At 34.0% G+C, this 27,499-nt stretch overlaps 2 protein-coding genes across 4 annotated transcripts in view; one reads left to right on the forward strand and one right to left on the reverse strand.

Annotated features, from left to right (window-relative positions):
• ETHR (ecdysis triggering hormone receptor) overlaps nt 1-27,499 on the reverse strand; it is a 108,562-nt gene that overhangs the window by 75,646 nt on the left and 5,417 nt on the right. Inside the window, exon 1 of one of the 3 annotated variants that reach the window (XM_076622965.1) lies at nt 3,158-3,248. The exons of 1 other annotated variant lie outside the window; for it this stretch is intronic. The gene's annotated coding sequence lies outside the window, so the exon portion shown is untranslated. Of the gene's footprint in view, nt 1-3,157; nt 3,249-27,499 lie in introns of those variants that run through there. One more of the 3 variants, XM_076623034.1, reaches the window with a different exon arrangement.
• Nucleotides 3,712-20,163, forward strand: LOC117160643 (uncharacterized). Its single transcript, XM_076622789.1, has 8 exons — nt 3,712-3,931; nt 5,142-5,249; nt 5,973-6,118; nt 8,057-8,219; nt 9,287-9,443; nt 14,293-14,442; nt 15,663-16,101; nt 16,605-20,163. The coding sequence occupies exons 1-8, from the start codon at nt 3,712-3,714 to the stop codon at nt 16,839-16,841; spliced, it is 1,620 nt and encodes a 539-aa protein (XP_076478904.1). The 3' UTR covers nt 16,842-20,163.

A 27,499-nucleotide genomic window follows, 5' to 3' on the forward strand; every position in this document is an offset into this window, starting at 1 on the left:
TGCTCGGCAAAGGTTCAAACTGATCTTGTAGAAAGTGGAGAGATGTGAAACAAATGCGAGGGAATGGAAACAAAAGAAACAAGAGATCATTTTTGAGACCACCACTTGGGCCACTCGCATTACTAAAATATCAATGGGAGCACCTAGCAGAAAACGCTTGGTACTACTGCACGCGTGACCTGACGGAGGTTTCTTTGAAAACACGCGTGGCAGTCAACGTGTTAATGAAATAGTTTTATTATATGTACTTAAGGTTATGCACTTAGCGTACTCGTCGGGTAATACCGGTCGAAAGGAACCGGGGCTTCTCGATCGGTACAGCCGATTAGGGGAGATTTTTCATTATTTGGGAGCTCCTTTTTCTTTTCAGACGCCTTGTAAGTGGATTAGAAAATCAGATAGAGAAAATTGGGCCGAATTGAATCTTTTTTCCTTAAGATTACATTTATAAAGACTTCATTCTTGTACTTTTGTCTACTTATGTGCAATAAATAAGTTACGTTATCAAATCTATGTTATCAATAAACCAAATAGTCATGTTATTAATACTTGTATAAATAATTTTGTCTTTTTCCATTTATAAAGTGTGGAGGAAAAAATCGGTATTACTCTATAGATGGGATAATTATCCCATGGGATTATTATGGGATTAATTATTATTTCTTAAATAAAATTTTTAGTAAATCTGACAATCCAAGTCTGTTTTTAAGCGAACAGTATTTGCCCATTCTGTCCTACATGTCAAGGGATAAAAAATGCATGTTCTTAATATGTGGAAAATGACATGTTCTTCAATATCCGTATAGATAAAAGATATTAGAAGCTTTTAATTATCTTAATTACGCGGGGTGCATTATCTATACCACTGCACGTATATTAATTATTATTTATTCATATCCTATGCATAAGTGATCGTATGCAATTTGAATTTAACTTAAAACATCTATCTAGAGCTCGTGTCTCTGACATTTTACAGTATGAATAATTTAAAGATACTGTTGAGAATTAAATACAATGTGAACTAAACTACTGATTATGGAAAAATTCAAGTTTTATTGCAGTCTGTAATTAAATTCGCATGTTATATTATTTTCGCTAAGTTTTAATTATTTCCCTAATTGTATCTATACCGAGCTTCTGGCTAATTCTTGTCAATTTTTAATTCTAACCTAAATATTTTATCATTCTAACCTCAATAAAATTCTAATCTGACCTTTAAATTTTCGAATTTTGTGAAACACACAGTGATATTCCAAAATAATTTACCAGTATAGACATTCATGCATTCCCACTTATTTATATTCTTCAGATTGAAACGCTGCTGAAAGAAATCTGCTTGAGATCTTCCTTATCTACTGAAATTCGAATTGCAACCTTAATTCTGTATTGTAATTCACTGGTGATGTATCATGCGATGCAAAGCGTATTGAATATCCGTTCATGTATGAAAAGGAACGTTTAGAAATGGCGTCGAATCGCGATGGAAGATGCATTCTAATCAAGCGTCGCGGTTATGCAAGGGTGAAGTTGTGCAACTAGGATTTGCAATCTCGATAGTCCCATACGCTATGCTAACGAACTTAGTTACGATTGATTATGGAGGTTCTCATTGTACGAAACTTTCACCCAAAAGTAGCCAATCCTACATTATTATACTTGTCAGTTACACTACGCTACATAATATAATATTTGGTAACATAGAATATAATGTGATTAATAGAATATAGAACCTGATAGTATATACGAACGTTAAAATAGATAGCTCTAAAATAAGAAATAAATAACTAAAAGAAAATCATTGGTGGAGAGACGTAGAAGAGAAGCATAGCTGAAAAGGGTATTTAATTTGATCACATACGAATAATAGTAATGGAAAGGCGGAAAGGAAAGATACATATGAAGAAAGCATTTAATTCTATTATATATAGTTGACGAGATGTTAAATGAGGCACTTTGTATCTGTAATTGTCGTATCGACTGTGTAATATATATATTCCGTTGGTCAGTTTGATATATTTTCTATGTACACAGGCGAAATTGTGCATCACATTATGTAAAGCTGCTACAACAAAGCAAGAGGGTTGTAGAAGTTTTTCGCTGTAACGTAATAAAGAAACAGGCTTCGAACGAAAGGAACAGTGAAGCAATAGTTTCGCGTAATAGGTTTCGACTCTTTGTAACCAGTGCTTTCTGTAGTCATGAAAGATTAAAGTACCTACACAATCGATTGTAATTTCTACTTGTACGGCGCAAGAAAATGTATTTGTAGAACGTAAAGCAGGAGTCCTGAAATAAATGTAGAAAATAGGAAACCAATATATATTAAGCTTAGAAGAAAATTGTAGCCTGTTAATAGAAAATTGAATAATTTACGAGATAGATTTGCCCAATATTAATTTAAAATACGAGTAGTTTCTTGGTTTCGAATGTTCCGTTACACCAATGAAATATAATGACGCAGTCTCAAGTAAAGAAACAAATAAAATTTAACCAATCGAATTTTTTAAACATGATCTTCCGTACACAGCAAGCAATTACAAAATATATAGTACGAGATGTTTCACTCAAGCCGAATAACTAGATAAATTACTAATTTTTGTGAAATTAATAGCTTGGTGAAATACATTGACCTCGTCCGGGTGTCTTCTACAGAGACGTGTTAAAAAAAAGAAACGAGTATTGACATATAAAGAAATGTCAACAATCTTCAATACGAAGTATATCCTTTTCTCATTGTCACATGACAGTGCTTTGATATTGTACGTACAAACTTTTCTCCACATGTTAATCGCTTTGTTTTCTCTTTGGTAGTAATTTTAATTGAGACATTCAATAGAATTGACACAGCCTGTATACACGTATTAATATAACGTTCTACATAACGTTCTACTATAAAACAAATAAAAATTCAATCTTCAAACAGTTGAAGCATAAAAGATTATATATTGCCAAGATCGATTTAAACGAAAGTAAATAAATGAAATAAAATGAAGGAAAATACAAAATATTCGAAGTTGTCATATTGAACGATGTTAAGAAGGGTTGACACGTATAATAGCAGGATTGAAAGAGGAAGAGGGAATAACAAGGTCGTCTTGAGAACACCTGGCGCGTGGTTATTGGGGCCTAAAACCCTAGAAATTCGCCTAATACATACCGTATTGGCTTCCTTATATAAAGCTTCCGTTTTTCACTATCAAGGTCCACAGTTCGAGGAGAAGCTGCTGAAGAACAGGCTACGGCTGCCCTGTCGCGATTAGCTCCCAGCGATCTTCGCCCCCGTAACGAGAGCCTCGCACTGACGTTCCGTCATTTTTCTGCGCGTCCGCGTCGTTTCTTGCCGCGTACCATAGTTCAGTGACGACAAAGAGAGCGATTAAAAAGAGAGGAAGAAAGACATCGTTCACGCTGCAAGATTTTACGGTGTATTCGGTACGAGTGTTTCGTCCGCCAATATTCTGTAATTATTGCGAGCTAAATCTAAAATTACGAAGATATAGAAGAAGGGAAGAGAATCTAAGAAAAGTCGGAAGAAACAGGGAGTTGAAGATATTGAAAGAGGAAATAGGACAAAGATGAAGAGATGTAACGTAATGTAAAACAATGAAAGATTAGAATACAACGTAACGAGAGATTTAAAAGTAGCAAAGGGAAGGAAAGTGGAAAAAGAAGAGCAGAGGGAAGAAGAGAAGAGATACGAGAGGATTTAGAATGGGGAAGATGAGAGCTTTGCTGATGATAATCGGCATTATCTACGCGTGTACCTGTGGCGGGCGTACGGAATGTGGAAATCACGCGCAGATTTCGCTGTTGACAAGCATCCACGATGATGCGTTCTGCAGGAAGCTATCCGCTAGAGGTGTACTGCTGTACGAAGCGGCGAAGCTACTCACAGAGATTCACAATAACAAGACAGCTGGCTACGATATCGGTAAACAAGAGAAATATTATTTCGACTTTAGATTTTCACGATGATTAAACCGATTATACGTTTGTGATCTTGTCTTTTTATCGTCGCGGGGTAATAAGCAGGGACAGAAGAAGATGCTGAGCGAAGAAACAAAAGGATATAAGAAAAGAAATAGCGTAAAGGAGAAAAAAGAAACGATGTCAAGGAAACATTCCTGATACTTATCCGAGCAGAATAGATTAGACGTTAATATATATCGTATAATAGCTTGGTTGTCTCCGGTGTTGGGTAATATCGTTTCGAATGAATTGTTTCGCAGGTTTTTGACTTTCTATTCTTTAGTTTTGCTCGGAGCGATTGTAGTCATAGAGAACGGAGATTTCCTGTTATCTTTTGCGTGGAACGTTATCCAGTCTCCTTGGACATTTATCAGATAACGAATATTCAAGCGAATGGATTCCAAAACAGAGAAACTCCGACTTTGCAGGACTAATGATCGCTGAATTTTTAGGTCGACAAAATTCTGTGAAAATTCAACGTATCGTTATCGTTAGTTCAATTCTATCGAGGAGAATGAATTCCAAAGCATACGGGTTCCAATTTTTGAAAGTTAAGCGCATATTTCCTAATTTAATTTTTCATGTAGCTTTATGTGGAAACTTAATACAATCGGTCGCGTTACAGTGAGCAAAACTGCAGGACTAAAGCCTGAAACCCTTAGAATACCCTCTGGATATAGAAATGTCGAATTTTAGAATTAAACATCTCATTAATGTAAATAACTTAATGCCTCAGTTGGATGGCCTTCTATAAAAGCTAAACGCGATTAGGTTTGACATATTAAAGCAAACAAGGCCGAAATCTTGAAATTCCAGCACTAAATCCTAAACGTTAAATCAGAAAGCTCGGAAACTTCAGTTTCCCCATATTTACACTTCAAGACATTCGCTAACTTTATTTTTCAAACGAATAACATTCTATTATAGCTTAACGCGATTAGGCTTAATATGCTACAGCAAACAGAGACCAACTCCAATTGGAATCCAATCTCCAAATCCTGAAACCCAGAATCTGAAGGTCTGACAACTTCTATCCGTAAACGAGAACTCGCCATTTTAATTAAGATCATTCCTTAACTTAATTTCTCAATCGAATAGCGTCGAGTGAAAGCTCAACGAAATGAAATCGTGTTAAGGTGAATAACTGAAGCATGGCTTCTACTATTTTGCAGAAGTGACTGTTGTGGACACGTGCGATAGCATAACCGGCGCTCTGAAAGCAGCGATGAAGGCTCTCGTGGGGGCAGACACGAGCTGTTTGCAACCGCCCTACTACTTAGGTAAACGCAACAACTTGGAACATCGATCATGAGATTTTCCTAGTTGATACTTAGCCAAAGAACGATGTTTCGTACGACGTGTCACGATTCCCCCGTTTCCATTGCTGCAATCCCCTTCTGTTTGCGCTGCTTCAAGCGCACACATAGCTCGTCGCTTGGTTAGTCGCGAAATCGTGAAGCCGAGATCGAAGAATTTACGATCGTGACTCAAATACCTGTGTTTTATCACCAATAACGTTTCACATTCCTTCTTTTTTTTTCTTTCTTTCTTTCAATCGTATTAACGTTGTAAACAACTGCGTCTAAAGATCCTCGCATTTGTCCTTTTATTTGATTATTTGTTTGCAAAAACGGAGCATACTTTGTGATCGTCAAATTTCTTTAGCAATTGACTAAGAAGCTAAATTTATCATTCTTATGTCATCGTATTTATAAAACATACTTTGCTCTTTCATTTTTTCAAAAGCTATAAGTTATAGTGGTTTTTAAGATGCCATTAAATTTCCTAACATGAAACGGTCATAAAGGGATCGCTTATTTTCATCATAAATGCATATAAAATTGAGTTTTTAAAAAATAACTGTACATAGAAATACAGCTGCGCAGGCAATTCTATTGCGTTGGCAATAAGTAATTGTGTTATTAGGTGATATTGACAAAATCCGCGATCACTTAGTTGCCAACCCAATACTTCGTTCTAAGTTGTGTTACTTTGTTGAGTAGGAATTATCGGGCCAGACACTGCGACAAATGCGGAAGCCGTACACAAGATAACGTCAGTGCTGAAAGTGCCGCACATCGTGAGACGAGAATCGAATTCTCCGTACCTTCATCATTTAATGAAGGAATCCGATTCTTATCTAGTCCAGGTGACTAATTGCTTATTATAATAACCTTCGCATAACGAGATTAATTGATACAATGACGTCCATGACCATTACAACACGTACATCCTATCTTTTCCAATAAAGGCAAAAATATTAAATTATTACATTAATTATGAATTAAAATATCTGATAATGCGTAACTACTATTGATGCTGCGTCACGTAATCTACGCTACATTCCATGTATCTTTGCGATGCTAAACTATAAATATCAGCCAGATCCAGGGTCGTTCGCAGCGTTCTTTTCCATGAGGATTAATTCCAGTTAGATGACATTTAGGAAATGTTTGAAGTTTCTTCGTAAAATCAGGATATGGTATTCTTAATGAAGTAGAAACGTAGTTAGTTTGCTTTCGAAAACTTGGCTAGTAATAAATAATAGTAAACTGGGGTCATGTAAATGTTAATTCACGCGACTTACTATATATATATATATATACAGGGTGGTTGGTAACTGGTGGTACAAGCGGATAAGGGGTGATTCTACGGGAAAAAAGGAGTCGAAAATATAGTATAAAAATTTTTTTATTTTTTTTTTCTTAATTTTTCCATCGAGACAACGATCTACAGTGAGATCCGTTATAACGTACCGCACGCGTACCGAGCGAAAATTCAAAGCCGATTTTCTCGGAAACAAAGCTTCAAACGAAAAATTTTTATTCTATATTTTCGACTTCTTTTTTCGCGTAGAATCACCCTCTTTCCGCTTGTACCACCAGTTACCAACCACCCTGTATATACAAAATACATATATATACAAAAATATTGCACCATTACATATATATATGTAGTATCTTGCTACTTCTTCCTTTTTTTCTATACGTGAGGAAATCCTCATGGACAGCCCCCCTCCCGCTCTATGGAAGCGGTGGGGTAGTGTCGGAATAAACCGACTAAAACCCCACAGTGGATCGCCCGACGCTCAGCTGGGATGCCCCGGAACCTCTTTCGAATTACTGCCGGAGCAAAGTATCTTGCTACTACAATTAGTTTATTTACAATAAATAGATTAAACAGATGTTGATTAAACAGGAAACGATGGTTGTTTAACCTGAACGAATCACAATAATTAAGACAACTAGATAATTAATTTGCAACTCTCTCCGACAACGCAATTCGCACTCTCTGGCTTCCCAACTCATATTGCCGTTAATTCGTTTATGCCCCCTAGCAACCCCTTATCTTAGCTTCATATCTTTTGTCTTAGCCCCACCACGCACATGCTCCGCAACCGCTTATTTATAATTCGCCCGACACCCCCCAGATCCCTCGACCACGATACTACATATATATATGTAATGGTGTAATATTTTTGGAAATTAGGCGATCGATTCGTGAAACTCAAGAATCGATTTTCTAAGTCTTCTTCCGTATCTCCTCAAAAACTCTCCGCTTCCAACCCCTTTTCTCTTTCCCCTTCTAACTCTTAATTTGCTTTTCTTCTTCTTTGTTCAATCTTCGCTTCTCGAAATCCTGTTTTATTCTCTGTACTAAATGCCCGTCCTTCTTTACTTATATCGTTCGACCAACTCTCAGTAAACACAGGGAAAGTCAAACTGTCGGTTGGTGTTCTAAATTCTATAGAATTTACATATATATTATATATTATACACGCATAATTGCAAATTCAACGACGCGAAAATAAAATTGCGGTTACGTGTTACTTAATCCTACTCGCGAACACGTGCTTTCTAATCGTTATTTCTCGCAAATTTCATACGAATCTTATGAAATAACGAAGATTTAAATAGAATAAATGTGAAAAGTATTGAAATTTCGTATTACCGAGTTATTGAATTATTGAGAAGTGGTAAAGTATTCTCGTACAAAAATGATGATCTGTGGCAAATTAATGAAAGCAGATGGATCATTGTAAAGGAATTTCAGATCATCGCTGACCAGACACGATTTTCTGTTTCAGGGCACCTTGAAGGTCGTGGAAGAGTTGAAATGGAAGTCGTTCACGTTGGTGGTGAACGCGGATGAAGATGGAGAGGATGATGCTCAAAACATTGCTAAAAAACTGACAATAGCAGCCATTAGGAAGGGTCTGTGCGTTTTGATCGATGACGGCGATCAAGACGGTGAGATTGCCAATTTATTGAGTTTATCAGGACAGGATTATCGCTATATGAAATTAAATCAGAATAATTGCGATAGAATTGAGTGGTAGAATTGAGAAATCGATAGTAGACACGATGGAACAGATAATAGCATGAAGCATCTATTCTATTAGAGTATTCTAAATGTTCCAGGATGTAACAATTTGAAAATTCAGAAACTCAGAAATTATATAATGGAAAAACAGAATAGGAAATGGTGCGGCCCATCAATCTCGATGATCCTGAAATATATTGTCAAAGTCATCATCGCTAACAATTTTTTCCCGTGTGTGCTACTATCGCTCAGTCTTAGGTTTCGGGATATTCATAAAAAATTTCATTTAAATCCAGTTTCATTTAGTCTTCACTGCGCTCTTTATATAAGTCACGCTAAATTTATCTTATCGATACTAATTGCATTTCATATAAATAAAAAATAGATAAATTAATAAGTTATAGTTTGGCTGGGATTAATATTCTTTATACGTACTACCAAACATATTTTTGTGTATGACTTACATGTTAAGACGTGTTTATCACTAGGTTACGTGTGGGGGACATTTATACACACGTATCTGCTGACTCTAATTATTAACATGTACGTGACGTGTTCTGCTGAAAGACAAGACGTACGAAACAGCATTACGTTGGTTATATCGCAGAATTTCTATTTAGTCGCTGATATCATTTTGACGATCGAATAACTGCATTTCCCGATATAATGACAGAGATGTTTCTGGTTAGATAATATTAATTATAACATGAAGCAACGGATCTACTAATTGTAATTTGGAATATATCTATTTATTACTAATTAGCCTTGATTTAAATAAAAATTCTAAGAAATACATAGTATTAAAAGTACATAACTAAGACCGCGATGGTAATACGCGTAGGAAAAGATTGTTCAGCACGATCACCTTAATAATATATTTTAAGGCTATCGAGATCGGTGGAGAGCATCCTTTTGTAAATAATTGCTAAATTTTAACATTTCCACCTCTGATAATTCACAAGTTAGGAAATTCGAAAGTTTGAATATGCAACAGACTTGACCTCGCACATCGTGCATATTGGAACGCCGCAAGACGAATTCTTCAGCAAACCGGTGAACGCGACCGTTCTGGTCGTCAGCGAAGGGCATCTCGAAGAACACCTGAAGCACATCAACTCGACAAACGCTATACTGCTTCTAGAAGACTCCAGGTAATCAAACGTGCCTCTACCTCCCCCTGCGCACTAATTGAAACCTATTTTCAATTCAAGTCATCTATGACCTTCGAGTTTATTATAACTCTCAACTAACCTTCTCTCTCTACTTTGAAAAAATCCGGAACACATCCTCAAGAATCTTAGGATTTGTTATGCGCCATTCCTCTGTTTCACATAGGCTTCAACAATTAAATTATTATACTGCTCATTAATCAGATTCCGCCACGAGTATGCATCTCACATCTGATTTCCTTATCTTATTACACGTCTTGCTTCTCGAAACAATTTAATACAAGTCTTTTTCGCATTGTAAACACAGTCGATTGCAATGCTCTATGAGCAGAGGGTTTCATAATTGTTCACCAAGAATTACTTGATCTAATGGATTTCTCGTCAATTTAAGTTCGCCTTATGAAATCATCAATGATCAAACGAACAGTTCTTTTCGCATATTCTTGCACCGACCAATCTTAACGCACCATTTCGTTACTATTTCGGCGTTGTGATTATAAATCTAAATATTTCCATCTCTAACTCGTATTTGTCTTCTAGCTAATAGTTTTTCGGACCGTGTAGACTTCTTCCCTTCGTTATCTTGAATCTAAATTTAATTCTTTCTTCAATTAACGTCTTTTAATCTATATTGTATAAAATTTTGATTTTTGACCTTTTTCTCTTTTCTGTTTTTTGTAAGTTGCTATATCCGATAAATACATGTCATTGTAAATGCATTCTAATGGTCACACCTTATAAATAAATAAATAAATAAGAAAATAAATAAATAGTAATTAAGATTGTATCGAAAGCTGACTCATCACTAATGCTATTAAATCGTTAATTAAAAACTTCAATATATCAGATCTAAGGTCAAATAATTTTCCGAGTATTACGTATTACTCTTAAAAGTCCAAAATATCTTAATCGTTACCTTGATAAATCCGATTACAGAGGAAACGAAAGGAACATAATTTTTTGTCTGACAATTACAGTTGAAACCAATGAAACCATTCCGCTAATTTCGAATCGTCGAAAACAATTAAGTGTATTTATAGAACTTGATTATCAATTAGTGATTCACGCTGCCAACACATTGAAAGACAAATTAAACTGGAATTGAAGATTCGTTCTTGTACACAATGCATAATTCATTTGATATAACGGGAAATCGTTTCTACTTGATTGAAATTCGATTACACGATTTTATTGTAAATGGCTTAACGCCCATCAACTCGCACTTTCAGTTGCCCAAAAGCTCTTTGCTGTAAACGTCGCTTTAAATCCTCGTTCAATTCGCATATTTACAAAGAGAAATCACGTTCGTTCTCCACGCTGAACGTTACAATGTGCACCACAATCGTTAGACTTTCCACGCGTCATTTGTTCGACTGGACCTTCATCGACTCTCTGATTCATCTAACCGTCGCGACATGACGATTCATCAGAATTCCACGTCTAGTGATGTCTGGTATCTAGCATCTATGAAAAAAATGTAAGAAAACCAAGTTTCCAATTTGAGAAAAATTTGTTTCTTAATTATTGAAATTTCGGAGCACAGAAAATTCTGTCGATCTAAAATTTAAATTTTACTATTTTACATAAATTCTATCTCTCCTCAGGTACACGTAGATTATATTAACCGCATAATTTGCAAAAGTTGAAATGGTCAAACACTTATCTTTCAAATCTTCAAATATAAGAAAATCTATTGACCCTATAAAATAAATTAATTCATAAATTTTACAACGTTCCCTTTTACGATCGTCTTAATCGTATAAATTATTCAAAACCAAATTTTACGAATCCACTTTGACGATCATAGAAACGTTCGTCGACCCTAGAAATTAATTTAATCTAAATGGCGTTTGCGATCTTCCAAAGTATCGACCGTGTCAATTGTGTAACTCAGAAATGTCGAAGTTGCATAAGTTCGACCCGAGAATTACCGATCGTATCGATCTATCACAGTTTATCTCTCACTCACGATCATTCGTGAGCAAACGGTAGCCATGCTGATCTATTGTTGCGTAATACTCCGCCTATTAATACAATAGCATATTTTTTCTCTCTTTCTCTCCCTTTCTCTCCTCTCCAAGTGTCATCACAACAATGGAAATCCTGCGTCGACGTCTGACTCATACAAACGCACGTAACAAAAAGCTTCAGCAGATCGCGTGTTGATTGTGCAGACTTCATACGAGTTTACTGTTAAGCATAATTAATGTGATCGTAAATATCGTGTACGTAACCAGTCGCTGGATTCAGGAAGAAAAAGGCGGGACAAAAAATTAATTACCGTACGGATCGAACTTCCAACGAGTTAGTTTCCTGTTGCCACGATTACACTGATTCTTTTTCTTTTTTTTTTTTTCTTTTATTGTGAAAATTAAAAATGCATCTTCATCCAGCAGGAATCAATGCTGCGTTAATGCACCAATTCATTTGCAATTTTGTTTAATCAAACTGCATCACTGAATTCTGTTTCTTAACATTCTAACTACGATAGAGGATTGCAAGAATTCGTTTAATATTCTTTTCGTTACGGTTTCACACGCTTATATTTATTAGTTATTTTTGCATTTTGAACAGTATATGTGAAAACGTATATTACTACGTTATCCATATTAATCAGATTTATCACGATAATTCATCCCTTATATAATAATTTTTAATACAGCAGTTAAAGCATAATGCAGCAATAACTAAAACATAATAAAGCAACTATCACACGTTTTTACAGTATGCGCTAGAACATTAGTGAAGTGACTAATCAACCAAAATGAGATTAAAAAATACACGCGTAATTGCTCCTTATCTCTAAAAAATTATTCACGTATTATAGTTTTAGTACATATAATCTGTTATCTCGCGATAAAGCATCAGCGTTAGTGCTAGGTTCCGAAGGGACGAGGAAACAATTTTTAGGAAACGAAGCAACAAATTAAAAATTAACATAAAATAAAAATAAAGATAAAAATTGTTTTTCGATCGAATGAATTACGCTTATGTTCGCACGCTATTCGACAGATTGTGTCACCGAGACGCATTTTACATTCAATGTATCGTCATTATAGCGGCAATCTGTTATTCATGGAAATAAGCCTAATCGTGCAATTAGCCTTTGCATATAATATCAGGATAATAGACAGCGATTAATAGAAATAGAAATACAAGCAAACAGCACGCGACCACACCGAGTTCATTAGCACCTACCTATCTGACGTTCTGTCACCTAATTATTGACTGTTACAATTGCAAATTCTACCGCTATATTCTATCATTACTCAAACGTCGTTCTGGTCGATTGTATTTTATATTTACATTTTATTTCTCTTTAGTCTGTTTTCAATTGACTCATCGTATATATTTACTGTGTCCTTAATAGCAATTAAATTCTGCCACCCATTTTGTATTTTCTTATATATATATAATTACGTTTGTAATTATAATTTCATATAATTTCTTAAATATAATATAAGAAATATAGAGTAATATTGAGGTAAGATATAATAATTGAAAAATGAAGGGGAGTTGTTTTTTAGTCAAAGACGGATTGTCAAGGACGTGATGTAATTGCTTATATATATGTTTTTATTGGAGTCATGAAAATTACACGATAATAAAGATATTAGAAATAACAATGACTATATATACGTGAGATGTTGCATTTAATTTTCACAGATTTAATCTAGATAATGCACTCATAAAAAACGGGATATTCCACGAAGATCTTCCAGAACATGAAGTCTAATTTACGCTGGTAATCAAGGACATATAATCGTAATTTAATAATCTTATTCTGATTTTCGTTATTAAGATCGTTATATGTTAAATTAGCGTTTCCGTAATTTAATCATTGCTATTAATCATTCACTCATACCTGTCAGAAACTACTACAAAAAGGAAATTTAACTCGATTCTGGAAAAAACATATAAGTATACTTTATATGATTAGATCTTAAAATGCATAATAAAAATTCTAGGAAATATACAATCCTATTAAACACGAGGAACATGTTGATATTAAAATCTCTGTATGTAACAAGTCAAATATACCAAATATCCAAACAGGGCCTCATTTATACATTTGAAGGCCCATTTTAAAATGTGGCCCCATAAAGAATAATGTATCCAAATATTCTATAATATACACACACATGTATACAGAAATATTCTATTAAGTTTCTCTCATGAAATCAGACAACTTTCATATAAACAATTTTTCAAATAGAACAAATAAAAAATTCGAAGAAATTACAATTATAAGCATTTCTCATATATGTATATTACTCTATATTTCTTATATTATATTTAAGAAATTATATGAAATTATAATTACAAACATAATTATATATATAAGAGGTGCTTATAATTACAATTGCTTCGAATGTTGTATTTGTTAAACAGATAATAACAGTGTAAATATATATTGAACATATGTATATCTAAATCTATATATTAACCTACTATACCCAAATTTATATGTTGGGTTGAGCAATAAATTCGTTCACATTTCACTGGTGAGATTTTGTAGCCTTCAGAAGAATGCTATAAAAATATTTGAAGAATGTAAAAATATAAAATATACGTCTCTGAATTTTTTAATGGTAGATATATGTACGTTAATAAAGAAATAATAATACTAAAGAGGACTCGGTAGATCTTATGTGAAAATTATAATAACGTGCTCTTTTAGGAACTCGTGAGTGAACTTATTACTCAATCTAACAGTACGTATTATAATATATAATTGCATGTATTATAATATACGTATACGTAGATTTTATATGAAAATACATAAAAATATATGGTAGAAAAATTCCGTGAACTTTTCTTTTCTTTTTAGGAACGAATTCCCAGGATTAGAAGCAAGGGTAGAGAAGTCGAAATGGTGGTCGAGCAAAGATAGCGGGAAATACGACTCGGAGGAACTGAGGGAAGTTAGATGGCTTGAGGACGCGATAAAGGTGTATGCGAAAGCGTTAGACACGCTGTGGTGAGCATGACCATTTGATTACTCGTTAATCGTCTGTTCCCGTGAAAAAATTGCAAAATACACAGTCACCCATGGCATAAATTCGCAGCATCTAATTATGTAAGAAGCAAAAAGCCAGCCAAGATAATCAAAATATGCTTATACTTTACATCTTCAACAGTGGAAACGTCGTTACGTAGTCGGTCGATTCAAAATTCAAACAGACGCTCGTTTTTATCAGTCACATATTTATGAACAACTATCATTAATAAGTGGTACCTGTTATTTACGATTATTAATTTTACGAGTCATGTATGAACGACAATGGTCAATAAATGATACATATTATTTACGATTAAAGTATTAAATATTACTTAGGATTTTCTATAACATTGTCTATAGAGATTAATACAATACAGCTGATTCGAAATTGATGAGACACCAATAGTAATTTTTTTTATTTCGATAGATCTTTGATGAAAAACAACATAACATTCTCACCTAACTTTTTTCCGAAATTTCGATATTATGAAATACGTGAAGATCCCACATTTTTCGTCAGTAGTATACAATGTATAAATACAAATACAACATATTAATAATAACATTGGTGTAAGCATTCTAATCTAAAACTCGTATTTAAATCTTTCGCTATATTTAGAGCAAAATTAAAGTATCAGAGTTTGATCTTAATGTCGAATTTAACCGATAACGTATTAACCATTATCGTATCCATCAATTTGCTCATTTTACAGAGCAATTTTCACGGAATGCAAATCGGTATAAATTAAGATCAATTTGATAATCTTGAAACACGATTCAAGCGTTAGGCAGCTTGTCAAAGTTTATTTTATCAATTCCTTTTTCATTCTCTTGTAAAAACAAGATCTATCGTATATGGAACAACGTATAATTAGATTAATTAGTCGGCAGGATAATTATCGAGTTTGATCGAATCAAGCGTTAATTAGAGAAATTTCAACGACGTGCTACGAATACCACGACAGAAATTATTTCCGTTCGTTATACGGAGATCTATCGACGTCTATTTATAATTAATTAATGATAAATTATATATATATATATTAATAACTTAATTATAATAATTTTTTATTATAATTGACAAATTGAAAGGTTGATATTCTAAACCTATCTTTTTCCACTTTGTATCAACAATATCTCAAAAGCAATCTAACCTGAACGCTTTGTCATTCTGAATGAACCGTTTGACTTGCTTGTAGCAAGAAGAAGAAGTGCAAGAGCCAGGTAAACGCCGTCGACTGGAACAACGTTGTGTCGAACGTAATCGCGGGTCACGCGAAAGAATCGCAATCAAGTGCTGCTTCTCTCGAACTATCGATGAAAGTAAAGGCCTCGGATCTACAGACAATAGGCACGATCGTCGTCAGCAAGAACAAGGTAAAATTACATTGGGGCGACGACGATGACAACGATGACGACAAAGACGACGATGATGAAAAGGATGATGATAAGGATGACGATAACGAGGATGATGAGGATGAAATGCCTAAAGCGTTCAAGAAGTTGATCAGTAAGGAAAAAGGGATGAAGACTGGCTGTGCTACCACACCGAAGGAGATTAAGATGTTGCACGAGAACGACGACGAGACTGCTCAGGTTCTCGTTTCTGAGATAGATAACACCGAGTGGTGGACCATGGTTAGTCATTTGTTCAGTTATTAACCTACACCAGTTGTTCTGCAATTCTCATTTAGGGTTTCATTATTCGTGCAGTCGTTGCTCAAATTTTTCACACTCGGCAGATGACTGTGCATGTTAATGAGCCAAGCCTCGTTCTGATCAGTCAAGTAACTTGAATTTGACTAATCTAAATTGAGTTTTATTTACTTGAATACAAGTGTCTTGACTTCAGGCTTATATTCGTATAAGCGAAGCTAGTTACTTTGAAGTTATTTCGATCTAAGTAACGTAATTCCAAATAGACGCGTAATAGAAAATGGACACCTATAATGGCATATGTCTATCGTCGACCTAATATATAGCCTTGTATACAAGTCTTATTGTAGGTAATTAAATTGCAAGTTTCCCTAATGAGAAATCAGACACAAATTATGGGATATCGTAGAATAATATTCCGATAGATTGTGACAATTAAAATAAAAGAATGAAATTGTTATTGATTATATGATATAACGATATAGGTTGGCACGGTAAGCGGCGTCGGTGTGGCCATGTTCGTGGTCGGGATCCTAGCCGTTTACGTGGTCTACACAAATATTCGTGGTCCAGTGGCACCGAAAAACGCTCGTATCGAAAGAGACACCAGTCTGAGAAGAGTTGGTAGCGACAGGGAACCACCTGTCCGTACCCAAAGACACCAACGTACGTTGCAGAGGAGGGACAGTAACAGAAGCACCATTTCAGAGAAAAGCGTCTGACGGGATTTTTCGATGGCAGGCAATCTCGAAAACTAAAGCTAGTCACACACTTAAACGAATCGAATATTTCGATAACGCGATATCTTTTTAGTTTTGATTGATCTTGAGTCGCCTCTAATCGGTTTGAATCGGTTTGAATCGGTTTGAATCGGTTTGAATCGGTTTGAATCGGTTTGAATCGGTTTTAATAGGTTTGAATCGGTTTGAATCGGTTTGAATCGGTTTGAATCGGTTTGAATCGGTTTGAATCGGTTTGAATCGGTTTGAATCGGATTGAATTACTTTAGAAATGATTTACAGTGCTGCGAGTGATTATAGACTCAAACACATTGTTCGTCCTTTCTTCATTATTTCTTCAATGTCTGCAAGAAACCACTGATCATGTCTGGATATGTTCAATGAAATTGTTTTTGTAACAGGTCGATCGAACGCTATATAATATCAAGAGTTATCTCATGACGAAATTTCATAACCGAAATAGCAAACAAGGAGATAATTTTTCAACAATACAATGCTCCCATTTATACAGCCGCCACTACAAAAAATTGTTTCCCAGATTTTGGAATAGAATTATTACCATGGCCAGTATTGAGTCTTGACCTGAATCCTATCGAGAACCTGTGGGGGATTCTAACAAGTATGGCCGGTTATTCAAAACGAAGCTTTAAATAAGTTAATAGATAACAGAAGTAATAGAAAATGAAGAGAAATCCACTAAATATTGAATGAGAACGTAACAAAGTTAACATCAAGTTTATATTTTTTCATGGCCGAAAACGTAATTTTAAGAAAACGTTTAGTTTTCTACAGATTTCTAAAGAAGAAAAATTGTACATGTCCAGTTTTATATGACAATATGAAATTATATAAAAGACTTCGCCAATTTTTGTTTTAATATTATAAAAAATCTAAAAATGGGCTTGGGCTTATAATTATTCACGGCACTGTATGTTAACACAGTTAACACATTTAGTATGATGTCGATATGTGTATCGAAGTGGAAGAAGCTCTTCAGTGACGATGTCGATACGCGTGGACAATACTTTTTTTTTCTCAGAAATCTGACGTGTGTTGTAGTCACTTTTTAAGGAAAACCAAGCGAAAAATGTTGTTTTTAATATTTTTCAATGCGGAATATAGGAATCGACTTCGTAAATCGAAATATTCTCCATTTAACGTGTTAAGGTAGGTTTAGGATTAACAAGCTTGTCTTGATTCTTCTTGATTTGAAGTGATTTGTTCGATTAAATCGATTTTAGACGGATTTGTTCAATCGAATTTCGATTGATTCTCTATTCGATTGATTTGTTTGAGATTCGGAATGGTTTGACAACAGTCGTCATTTCCATTTGCAATCGATGCAAACCAACTCAAACTCGGTTCACTCGGTTCAAATACGTTTAAATCGGTCCAAATTCGTTCGAATCGACCAAAATGCCTTCAATTTCCGATCTAGTCACTTTCAATTTAGTTTCACTCGTTGGAAAAAGATTCAATTTCGATTGGAACAAGTGTACGACTGGCTGGTCCTCAATTCAACCTAGCGCGTCATATTTCGCGGAAACTTTCAACAAGCAACCTCAATCTCTATCGAATCGATGGAAAACCTTAAATATCAGCAAAATGTCAACAAGTTGTCTGTTTGCTTTTACCTTCTTGTGTGTCTCTCTCTCTCTCTCTCTCTCTCTTTCTCTCTCTCTCTCTCTATTTCGAAAGAAAAATGAAATGAGTACACACTGAAAATACTTTCTTACAAAAGAATAGTTTATCCTTTAATCCTCTCACTGCAAAATTACTGGAAATCGTTGGAAAATCCCTATGTTGGCATATATAGAAACAAGAGAAAAAACGAGAAAAAACTAAAAAAAATATTAGACGAAAATGTTAAAAATATTAATTGACAAATAATATCAACTAAAGTACTCATATCAACCAGAAACTAAACTTTAGTTACTAGGCTCTAGTCACTAGACTCTAGTCTACTCGATTGCCCATTAACATGTTCACTGCGGTATAGGACATATAGGCTTCGTAACGAACTTTCCTTCTGGGTAGCCCCTTCTTCATTAAACTTTTCCTATTTGCGTGGCTACTATTTCCTTCATTTTTCAACATTTATCAACGATACAAAAATTAACTGAGTCTTCGCAGGGTAAAGTAACATAATACAGTTGTAAATCATAAATCGCCCAATTAGTGCGAAAAATTTAACGATTGTAACGATTTGTTGTACGAGGCTTATTTGTCACGTACCGCTAAGAATGGAACAACGCTCCTCGTTATCAACAGATGGCCACTATTATATTGTAGTATATTTCATAAGTCTGTCAAATATGGAAGTGCAATACGAAACATATGTCGAAAGAAGTGCGGAATTACAGAAAGGACAATATGGTCATTCGATCGAAATTGCTACGGGTCACTGTTGCCCCGTATCGCCAAACACGAAAGTGCATTACGTAGCCTATTTGTCCTGTACCGCGAAATACGATAGTCTTTTAAAAAAGTGAACGCCGTAGTAAACGTGTTAAGTGTCCGAACACTTTAAACGATTTGTAGCAATAATAAACGAATATTATTGAAATATATGAATTAACGATAAACATTACCAAGAAATACTGGTACCATCTTTGCCACTAGATTCGATGTTATACGGATAAAAGGACTGTATAAACGAAGTACACAAGTGCCAAGTAACTAGAGTATTATTATTATTATTATTATTATAGGTATTTGAATCATCAAAATAAAGACCAGTACTATACATCTTCGATATAGGTATCAGATAAGTATGCATGAATAAAAGGAACTGTTATAGAAATAATGAATTTAATATATGTAAGTAAAAACGATTGCTCTTATTACTTATCACAAAATCGTTAAGTTTTCTCCTGAGAACTGCTGACTGTTAATAAATTATTATGCTCATACGCAGCAGTTGCTTACAATTTAATAAATTTCAAACTTTAGGGGAACGATGTTTCATAGAGCTTAATAGTTCCGTTTGGATTTCACCACAGAGTTCTGTGTAAATTTACATTCACGATGGCAATATGACTTGTATGTAAACGCTCGAAAGAATATTTCAATTTTAACATCGTACAATTACGTAAATTTCTGTATAAGCATATGAAGACGTAAATATGTGAGAGATAATACAAGCTTAATGGCACCTGCCGTGAGAATCGATGAAATTGCCGTTGAAGCTGAATGAAGTCATCTCTTTATGGAAGAAGTTTCTCGAATCTTTGAAATATTTCAACGATTGTATCCTGTACTATCAAACAATTATGAAAGCATTAAAAAGTTCTGATAAGAAGTTCATGATCTTGTTACACTGTTCAAACATTTGAATAGAATACCACATCTTCTTTAAAGCTACTTAAAGTCCAATATCCCACTTCTCGTGACCAGATTGCGAATTTTTGTGTAATTTCATATCTTCATTAACGTTATTAATGAAACGGAAATTGCATAAAAATTAATTTTCCTTATTAAATGTTACAACAAGCATTTCGAATATCCTTTACCTTTCTGCATATTATGTGCGCTTTGTACATTCTCGTGATTAGATCGCGAATCTTTGTACAATTTCATATCTTCATTGACGTTATTAATGAAACGGAAATTGCATAAAAATTAATTTTCCTTATTAAATGTTACAACAAGCATTTCGAATATCTTTTACCTTTCTGCATATTATGTGCGCTTTGTACATTCCTAAACTTTTAAATTTCGCCTAAGTGCATAAAAATCCACTTTGCAATCGTAACTTTTTCGTTCTGTCCAAAAAATTCGCAGAGTATCATGTCGTCTTTAAAACCACAAAAATTTCAATAATTCCTTTTCCTTTCCTCTTTCTGCATCCTATCCAAAAATTCAAAAGGAATCGCACCTTGTGTAAAATCAAATAGATAAAAATGCCAGTGCTGTATTTCTCGTAATTTTCCTTGGATTTTTGCAGAATTTTCTTTGCAACCATACAAAATTGGAATGAAAAACTGAATGTTGTAAAAAATGATGAAATTCGTGGGTTGATTTAAACGCTGAATAAATGACGAGGCTTACTCGTCGTTGTTTTGATCAACGCGACCGATGATCGTCGAGTATTTTGCGTGTTACATAACTTTGATTGAACGTCTGATTGGGTCAAGTGGCGAGAACAATAGTTGATCTCTCTCCACGCTGGGCATAACCCTATTTTACAATCTTAATTTATCACATCCGCGGCAACACTCGCCCCATAGCTTTTACGTGTAAGCTTCCTCGTGCCGGAAGTGTTACTCTGATATCTTGTCCCGCGACTGATAATCTCTGCGAAGTTGAAAAGAAACGCCAAGGTCAATTTTATCGACCTCATCCTCCTCACTGCGCCGAATACCACACACTTAAACAACACTTCTCTTTCTCGCGTAATTATTCATGCTTGGATGCTGCACCTTTTCTTGGAAATAGTTATCGCGAATCATAGTAGAGAAAGGAGTATTGGAATATCATCAGAACGAACGAAAATAAATTAAATTAGCACAACTTTCACACGCAACAATAATATCATAAAAAATGGCAACTTTTTGAAACTGGTAAAATAAATCGATTCGTATGAAATTCTGTGTTTCATTTTTCTTGTTTCACTTTTTACCGTTTATACTATCTAAATGGTGGCTCGTTAGAGGTTGTGATTGTGAAATCGTAAGGTCTAGAAGATCAGTGAAATTGATCAATTTGAGCTTCCAACGAATAAAATATATCTAGTGCAATAATTACAGCGTAACGTTATTGGCACGATCGATATTATTGCATCAAGAGGCATTAAAATCATCGATGTTCATTCTAAGTAGACGAACAACTGATTCTTAAAGTCAAGTGAAGAAAAAGTATCATTGGTGTACATATTGATGGAAGTAAAACATTCTTGCATTTTTTATCTTTCCTTTGCGACACTTTTTTCCACACGTTTCTAGTTTCTCTTTTTATTTAATATACCTATATCAATGAATTACTATATATGATATATAATGACTATATATCATATATATAATATAATAACCATATGTCGGAGATGTAGGGATAACGGGCCTTTCTTTTGGAATTTTGGGAAGATTCCCAATACTTTGGTCTAAACTGTTTGTTATAGCTGTTCATTATAGTATTATAACAGTGGGCTTGGGGTCCAGGTGACACAACTGGTCACCGAACGTAGCCACGGTCACGGGATGAACGTTTTACTTAACAGTAGAAGTACCAATGTTGAGGGACACACGTTGTATTAACAAACAAGTCCCGGCTTTACGCGAGTCTGCCTAGTAATGGCGCCTGGAATTTTGTTGATAACCCTGATCAATACGCAATTGACAAGTGTGAACGTGTCAGTCTTTTATTCTTATCATCACCTTGGAGAGTTTATACACAAAGTCTGTCTGGCGGTCTGAAAGATAACGTACGTCATAGCTAACGTCATTTTCAGTATCAACACATATCCAATTGTACAAAGAGTTATCCCGTTGACCGTGGATTCGTTTGAACCTAAGAACATTGTCTTTACTTTAAGAGAGTCTTATAATCACGTATAATTGTTAAACCCTGTTAAATCAACTCTTATACATATTACTGTAAATACAAACCTCTTTGAACAACTACAATGGCTTGTCCTAACGAAGATACACAACGCGCCCCAAGAACCAGCGCCAACCCGACAAACCCGACATATAAATGTAACATCTATAATATATACATACATATGTAGAAAGCGTGGCGCTGTTTGGAGCAGAGGTATGGAACATGGAAGAAAGACTGGATCGAATACAAAGAAGATATGTGAAATGCATCTTAGGTTTAGATATAACAACACCAAATTATATATTGATAGAAGAATGCAAGCTAACAGAAATCAAAGAGAACACATTAAAAAGAGCAGCAAGGTATGAAGGGAAAGCCTTAGAATCGAAAAAGGAACTAGTAAAGGAATGCATAAAAGAAAGAGAGAGAAACTGGGCAAATGACCAAGAAGAGAAAAGAGCAAGAAAGAGAAAGAAGTGGCTAGATGAGGTGAAAGATGGAGGGACACAGATGGAAACAAGAGAAGAACAAGAAAGGATGACAGCAGACCAAATTATAGCAGAAAGAAGAAAGAGGGAAGCAGAAGAGAGGTGGAAAAGAATAAGGGAATCCAAATATAACATACATTACAGGAAAATCGTCAAAGAAGAGTTACCAAAGTATTTAGAAGGAAGGATGAAGTAGAAGAACAAAAAAATATTAGCAAGATTGGGGTTAGGTAATACTCTATAGAAGAGGGAGGAAAAAGATGCAGACTATGTAAAAGGAAAGAAGAAGACCTGAGACATGTAATAGAAGAATGTGAAATAAAGGGAGGACCAAAGGACATAGAAAAAACACTAAATGAGACTGGAGAATGACTAGCAGAACTAAAAGCAATAATAAAGAAGAGAAGGGCAATACAAGACGGGGAGGAACGACAAGAAGGAAGCATAGCAAGGAGGCAAAAGTCCAAAAGTGGCAATAGTTTTTAGTCATTAATTCTTAGTTTTTAGAGATAGAATAATTAAGAGAGTGCAATATAATAGAGTGGATAAGAGGGGAGGTACATATATAAGAAGCGAAATAGGTATAAGAGATGTAAAACCGTAAGTTCGCCCAAAGCCGAAAGACACGGACTAAGCAATAATAAATAAATAATAATAAAATACATACATATATATATATTGTACATTCTACATTATATTAATAAATATTTATTAATTAAATATTATAGATATCAAATATAATGAAATTAAATACTAAATATATTACGTATAATATTTCATACAAATATCACTGAGTGGTTAGACATTTAAACAAAATTTGCAAAGATCCTAAAGTAAGCATACAAATACTAATTGAATGAAGATTAGATAAAATCAAGCTTTGAAAGTCTTGATAAGAATTTAACAACATAGGCAAAGTAAAACCGCAATAGACCTATATTGTTCAGATTGCTTCATTCACATACGTGTAACGGTATATCGATCTGGTATTTCTCTAAAGCATAGAATGTACAAGATCGTTCACCGCCTGTCGACTGGTTCATTCAACGATCAAGCAATGACCTCTGAAATCCAAGAAGTTGTGACACGCACGACACCGATGAATAGTATGTCGTGTGAGTGTAACAGGAAAATGTCACGCATAGTTGCGTATCTACGACGGGATTTCCAATTTCCACCAACCGCATGGGATTCCCTTAAGAGTGAAAACGCGATAACTCGTAAAGCAAAATATACGGGCAGGTGATATTTATGCTGAAAGAATCGTAAATAAGAACATTGGCGAATGTAGTTTTGAAAAAAATATTAAATCTCGAAAGGGAATAACGAATAAATATAACTGAAAGATTGTGTTAAATGTGGGAAATAATTACGGATGAACATGCTGAAAGTGGCATTGTTAACAAAAATATCAAATATTGAAAAAGTTACAAGTAAATGCACTGGAAACATCGCGATAAGAAGAGTTAGCGATCGTGAAAAGAAGATTACATGTAAATATTGAACACTGTGGCAATTATATTGAAAAACTTCAAAAAATTCTAGAGAAATGTGCTGCTATAAAGAATCGATACTACTAGAATTGATTAGACTAAACCATCATAATCATAATAGTAGTAACGCTAACTGTTCAAAGAAATTTATGGTAAATACTGTATATGCAAACTAATGGAATGTTATTAATTACTATATAAAAATGGGAATAAATACATTACATATGATCAAAGCAGTGTCGATTATTAGAAAAATACAAATATTAATTATATCAAAAGGAAATTATGATAAATATAGTACAAGTAACATAATCATAATAGTTATCGAATAAACATAAACTTTATATTTTTCCTACATATATTTAGCTTATATAGCGAAAAATACCTATTCCTTTTAATAAAGTCGCAATTTTAATTATTGAAATAGCATATTACGTATGAATGAATAGTACTTTGCCTCCAATTGAATGTCACATCAATAGCGTAATAGGCAATGAAAAAAATGATCGCTTGCGTTTGATAGAAATGTAGAAGCATTATCGGTGGAAAGTAAATAACATTCATGCATACGCCACTCTACAAGCAGGAATGTTATATTTGAAAAAATTTCATTTTATGATGTTTTACATAGAAAAATGACTTGATTTTTAATAAAAACACAAAAAATCCCCTTCTATTCCATGCTGTAATTTGCTTGATTGCATGGTACTGCTGGTAGTTCGCACAATTTTATCAACAATCAGCATACCTGCTGCTGCACCGATATCCAATCAATTCTAATACAGTTCCAATATTAAATACGCCAACCCTGATTGCGTAATTAGCCCTTTAAATTAAAAACCGTAGGAGGGATAATTTAAGTCAATTACTAGTGTTCCTTGAATACTTTTTTAGAGGTGGTATAAATATAAAATAGACATACGTATACATGTGTGTAAATATAAAATTAACACATTTCCTGCCATTGAAGACCGAAGCAGAAGGCTCACTATGAATCATGTTCCGCTTTTTCCGTGTATTTCGATCTGATTCTTTTAATTAATGAAGTATATAATTTACACTAAAATTAAGTAAAACATAATATTAAGACGACACACATAGGATGATAGTGAAATATTTTTATAAATATAATTTCAAAATTATATACAGGTCAAAACAATACACTTTAATTTCTTTTTTAATATGATAAAATATTTATAAAAAATCTATAAGAAATATTATTAATCACTTCATAGTGATAATGCTATATCAATATATTAATCTGTATAAAGTTAAAAATATACTCAATAACAACGGTATGCAGTGTTGCACCTTTTTGCAGATTACTACGTTATTGCATGAATAATTACATAAATAATACCCAAGGAGCGTAATAAAATGAAAAAATTGTAAAGTAATGCACGTTGATCGATTTCCCAGCACAAACAAACTATCGCATACACCTGCACCGATAACCTACACAACTCGATATGCGAAGTAAAACGTAATATGTATGTACTCTGTATTGTTGGATTCAATGTCGCAATCGCGAATGGATGCATCATACACGAAAAATTCTTAGACTACCGTGGAATTCTTCGAATTTTAGTAAATCGCTGAGGAAACAAATGTTTTCGCCTTTCGATTTTTCCGGAATGACAAATTAGATTGTATTAACCCAATTATTCGAGTCATCTTTGTTAGAAACATTATGACGATAACTGAACGACGAATATTTATGGAAAATAAATAGAACAACCAGAGATTTGTTTCGTTCATAAGCACTTTATTTTTTCCATATTTCCATTGCATGTCGTATTTATTCTGTAGATTTTTATAGCCATAAATTTTTCATAAATACATAGATATTCCCATTAATCCACCGTGTGTCAATCGTGGATGTTTACGGATTTATGGAAAATTTTAATACGTAAAAATATACAGAATGCAGATGATACGCAAAAGGAAAGAAAATTTTTAGTAACAAATAAATCTCCGATAAAAATTCTGAGAATCGCGAATAATATAACGAATGATCGATGATGTATGTAATTTGTCATTCTAACAGGAACATAAAGAGACAAGACAATAACAAAAGCAGCTATTCATGGAATAAGACGCGATTAATGTGCGCCACTCGGAACGATTATCCAATTAGCTACCGTTAGATGAGTTAGAAGTAGCCATTCGCCCCGACCATGTTACAATTACGTCGTTAAATTTGAATTAAACTAATTGAAGCTGAACGCGACGAGCCACGAGAACCGACCTTGAATTTCTAAGCATTCATCCACATCCCCATCATTTTCCATCGTTTCCACGTATTTTTTCAAGCATAACAAAAATTACTCTGCGATCATCCTTTTTGGAGAATAGTAGACGTATTTGAATTAACCAACAATAATAATCTCTCTGATTAAATTTAATAAGAATTGAACTTTATTTTAATATTTATATCATATAGTATTTATATAAATAAGAATTAATCACTTAGATTAGCAATAATTACTTCGATATTAAAATTCATGTTCATAATTCATATAGTTTTATACAATTTCTCAGCATTGTTCGTGCAGCCTAACATCCTTTTAAAAAGATGGCTATCCTTTGGGGGATCAACTGACAGCAATGAAAATTAACGATCAGATAAGAATTTAATAAATATATCTAATGTGGGAGACTGTTGGAGGAATCAGGTGAAAGAAATAAGATACTATCTTAAAAGAAATCTGTCACAGATTTAGATACATCTCAACTAACCCAAATGACTATTAATCTCTCTAAACTGACTATAAATCACTCTAAACAAAATGATTGCAGGATAAAAAGAACAATTTCCTACCTGTTGTATAATGTTCTTGGTAGTGTCGTTCGCGTTTGATAACATTCTTCTATTTAGACAATTGAAATAATAAGAGACCAACACACAAACACGTAAGACAAACTTTTAATTAATACATTCGACTTAGCATTAGAAGCAACGATCTACAAAATGTTTGTAGTTAAATACACCATGTATAGATTATTATAATTACTTATGTTCCTGTGTTCATTCTTTGTATTCTGTGTTTCGTCGAAAGCATCTACGTGTATAATTTTAATAGTTACGAAAAACAAAAAATCTGAAATCCATCACTTTGAT

Source organism: Bombus vancouverensis, chromosome 1 (assembly GCF_051014615.1).
Source record: "Bombus vancouverensis nearcticus chromosome 1, iyBomVanc1_principal, whole genome shotgun sequence".
NCBI lineage: Eukaryota > Metazoa > Arthropoda > Insecta > Hymenoptera > Apidae > Bombus > Bombus vancouverensis.